Raw genomic sequence first — 2617 nt, 5'->3', positions numbered from 1 at the left:
TGAACATCCTGTACAAAGAAGCTTCAGCAGCTCCTCATCACACTTTGAGACTTAAAGCTCCAACATGATCTTGCTCCTCTTCCTTCTCGGTCTGGCTCTGGGTGCTCCTTCTGAGTCTCCTTCTGATGACAATGAAGTGAAGCTCCAACTTGGTAACTTTTTTTTGTGCATTTGTTTTTATCTTTTTAATATTATTTAGCAAATAATAGATTTTAAATGCACCTTTATCATGTTTCTTGTTTTGTTTTGCTCAGGATAAATATGTGTTAGTGTAATTGGGGATACATGCATTAATTTGGTTCCACGTTTCAAACCTCCAGCAGAACCAGGCTCAGACAGGAGCAGCCATTTACTGTGACTGGTGGAACTTTAGGCCTCATCAAAAAGAAAAGCTTAATATTAAAAGTAGATTATTGATTATCTGTGTCCTTAATCCAAACTGGCTGATTACACATTAGAGGAGGCTTAAAGTGGAAGGCTCTGCCTCCCATTCTACTTTCAATTACCCTCAAAACCACAAGTAAACCAGCAGACTGAGAGCAAAGTACCCCATTGCTCTTAAAATAAGATGTAGCCTGAGTATTTAATACACTGTATGTCAGGAGAAGGATTTTAAATTTTAGCAGGGAGCTGATGCAGTGAAGCTAATATGTAATGTTTCTTTCTATTCCCTGAAGTACATACAGAAAAGCAGCCTGACACCAGGTCTCACCTTTAGGATATTAGCAGTACAGATCAGGTTTCTTCTGTTACTAAAAAACAAATCATGATCTTTTTCCTCTTCTTGTTTCTGTCTTTTTCAGATGACCGAGCAGTGAAGCTGCAGCATGGAAACTGTCCCACGTTCTGGTGGAGCTTCAACGGCCGCTGCTATACGTATGTAGCTACACCGATGAGCTGGTCCGATGCAGAGTTCTACTGTTTGTCACAGGGAGCCAACCTGGTGTCCATCCACAACATGGAGGAAGAGAACTTTGTCAGATCCTTGATCAGGAACTTTGATCCTGCTCAGAGAGCCTCTTGGATTGGACTCAGTGATGTTCACAGAGAGGGCAGATGGATGTGGTCTGATGGCTCTGTGGTACGCTTTTTTAACTGGCTTGCAGGCGAGCCAAACAACCTGGGAAAAAACGAACACTGTGTGCAAAACAACTTTGGTCCTGTTAAGAAGTGGAATGATGAACCATGCTCTCGTGGTTATCCCTCTGTTTGTGTAAAACGCAGTGCCTGTGTTTAGAAACCAAGACGCTAATTCAACATTAGACAGTTAACCTGATGTTATGTTGGCATGTAGCGTCCCTCCACAATAAATTTAGCAATGTTAATATTAATATATCCTAATTAATATGTTTATTAATTAAACAGAAGTACAGAAGGGCAAGGCTGGAGTACTGAAATTTAAGAACTCTGTAATACTATATTAAACAGATATTTTCATCATGCATTTGTTTGTTTGTTTGTTTTTCTGGATCACTTTAAATTGATAAAATGAAAGTGTTGCACAGCAATAGGTTGTTTGGGTGACTCTGGGTGCTGAGTCCTCTTTAACGTTGAGTATTTGTTCTACATTTGTTTATTAGAGAAGGCCATAACTAGAGCTTGTGAGCTGCTGTCTTCTTGTTACAACTCTGACCTTTCATGTTTGTTTAATCATTATGCTGAAAAGGCCTTTGATCATATCATGAATGCAGAATTACAGCAAAAACAGTCACGTTCTTCTGAGTCTGCCAGGAGGATGTGGCTGTTCAGCAATTATTAATTTCTTTAGAATCTGATGGTGTTTACTGCCCGGTGTTAGTGATGTTTACTGTGGAGAGTTTTGTTCCATTTGGTCAATGATATCACAGTGATCGGTGAAAACTCCCTCTCAGGCAGCTATAAAAGAAAGCAGCTCCACCTCTCTGCAGAAATCCTGTACAAAGAAGCTTCAGCAGCTCTTCATCAAAGGTTGAGACGTAAAGCTCCAACATGATCTTGCTCCTCTTCTTGTTCAGTCTGGCTCTGGGTGCTCCTTCTGAGTCTCCTTCTGATGGCAGTGAAGTGAAGCTACAACATGGTAACCATCCTATATTCTGACTCTTCCTTCCCCTCCTTTATTTAACTTTATGTTTGTGGGGTTTTTTTTATTATCTTAATCACAATTTAGTCAAATACTCCAAGATTTTCTGTTGTCTGTTTCAGCAGTCAGTGATACAAAATTCTTGGTGTTTCATTGTAACATAGATTCCCCCCCGTGTCAGAGAAGTTCTACTATACTGTAGAGTTATGATAAAGACCTGCTAATAAACATAATAAGAGCAGCTTATTTCTCTGCATTTTTTAAACTTTCACCATGTCAGCTGTGCAGACGTGCTTTTCTGATATTCTTCAGAGGTTAGATCAAAGAAAAAAATGTCAGTCACACTGGCAAAAACAGTTATTTGTTTTTCATCGAGCTCTGACTGCTGTGTCTTCTTCAGATGACCACAGAGTTCAACTACTGCATGGAAGCTGTCCCCCGTTCTGTGGGGGATGTGGCCACACACATGAGCTGGGCTGATGCAGAGCTCTACTGTGTGTCACAGCGAGCCAACCTGGTGTCTATCCACAGCAGGGAGGAAGAGGAGTTTGTTAAATC

At 40.5% G+C, this 2617-nt stretch overlaps 2 protein-coding genes across 2 annotated transcripts in view; both read left to right on the top strand.

Annotated features, from left to right (window-relative positions):
* LOC102215817 (C-type mannose receptor 2-like) overlaps window positions 1-1952 on the top strand; it is a 10170-nt gene extending 8218 nt beyond the window's left edge. Inside the window, exons 4-5 of the mRNA XM_005753216.2 lie at window positions 804-1081; window positions 1872-1952. Of these exons, the coding sequence (XP_005753273.2) occupies window positions 804-1081; window positions 1872-1952 (359 nt within the window). The remainder of the gene's footprint in view (window positions 1-803; window positions 1082-1871) is intronic.
* Window positions 1953-1968: 16 nt separating this feature from the next.
* Window positions 1969-2617, top strand: part of LOC102192678 (lactose-binding lectin l-2-like) — an 18347-nt gene continuing 17698 nt past the window's right edge. Inside the window, exon 1 of the mRNA XM_005753220.1 lies at window positions 1969-2035. Coding sequence (XP_005753277.1) covers window positions 1969-2035 — 67 coding nt within the window. The remainder of the gene's footprint in view (window positions 2036-2617) is intronic.

This window comes from Pundamilia nyererei, unplaced genomic scaffold (assembly GCF_000239375.1).
Source record: "Pundamilia nyererei isolate P.nyererei 1_Seehausen unplaced genomic scaffold, PunNye1.0 scaffold00413, whole genome shotgun sequence".
In the NCBI taxonomy this organism is placed as follows: domain Eukaryota; kingdom Metazoa; phylum Chordata; class Actinopteri; order Cichliformes; family Cichlidae; genus Pundamilia; species Pundamilia nyererei.
Note: the sequence above shows the minus strand (reverse complement) of the source record. Positions and strands in the feature narration are given on the sequence as shown.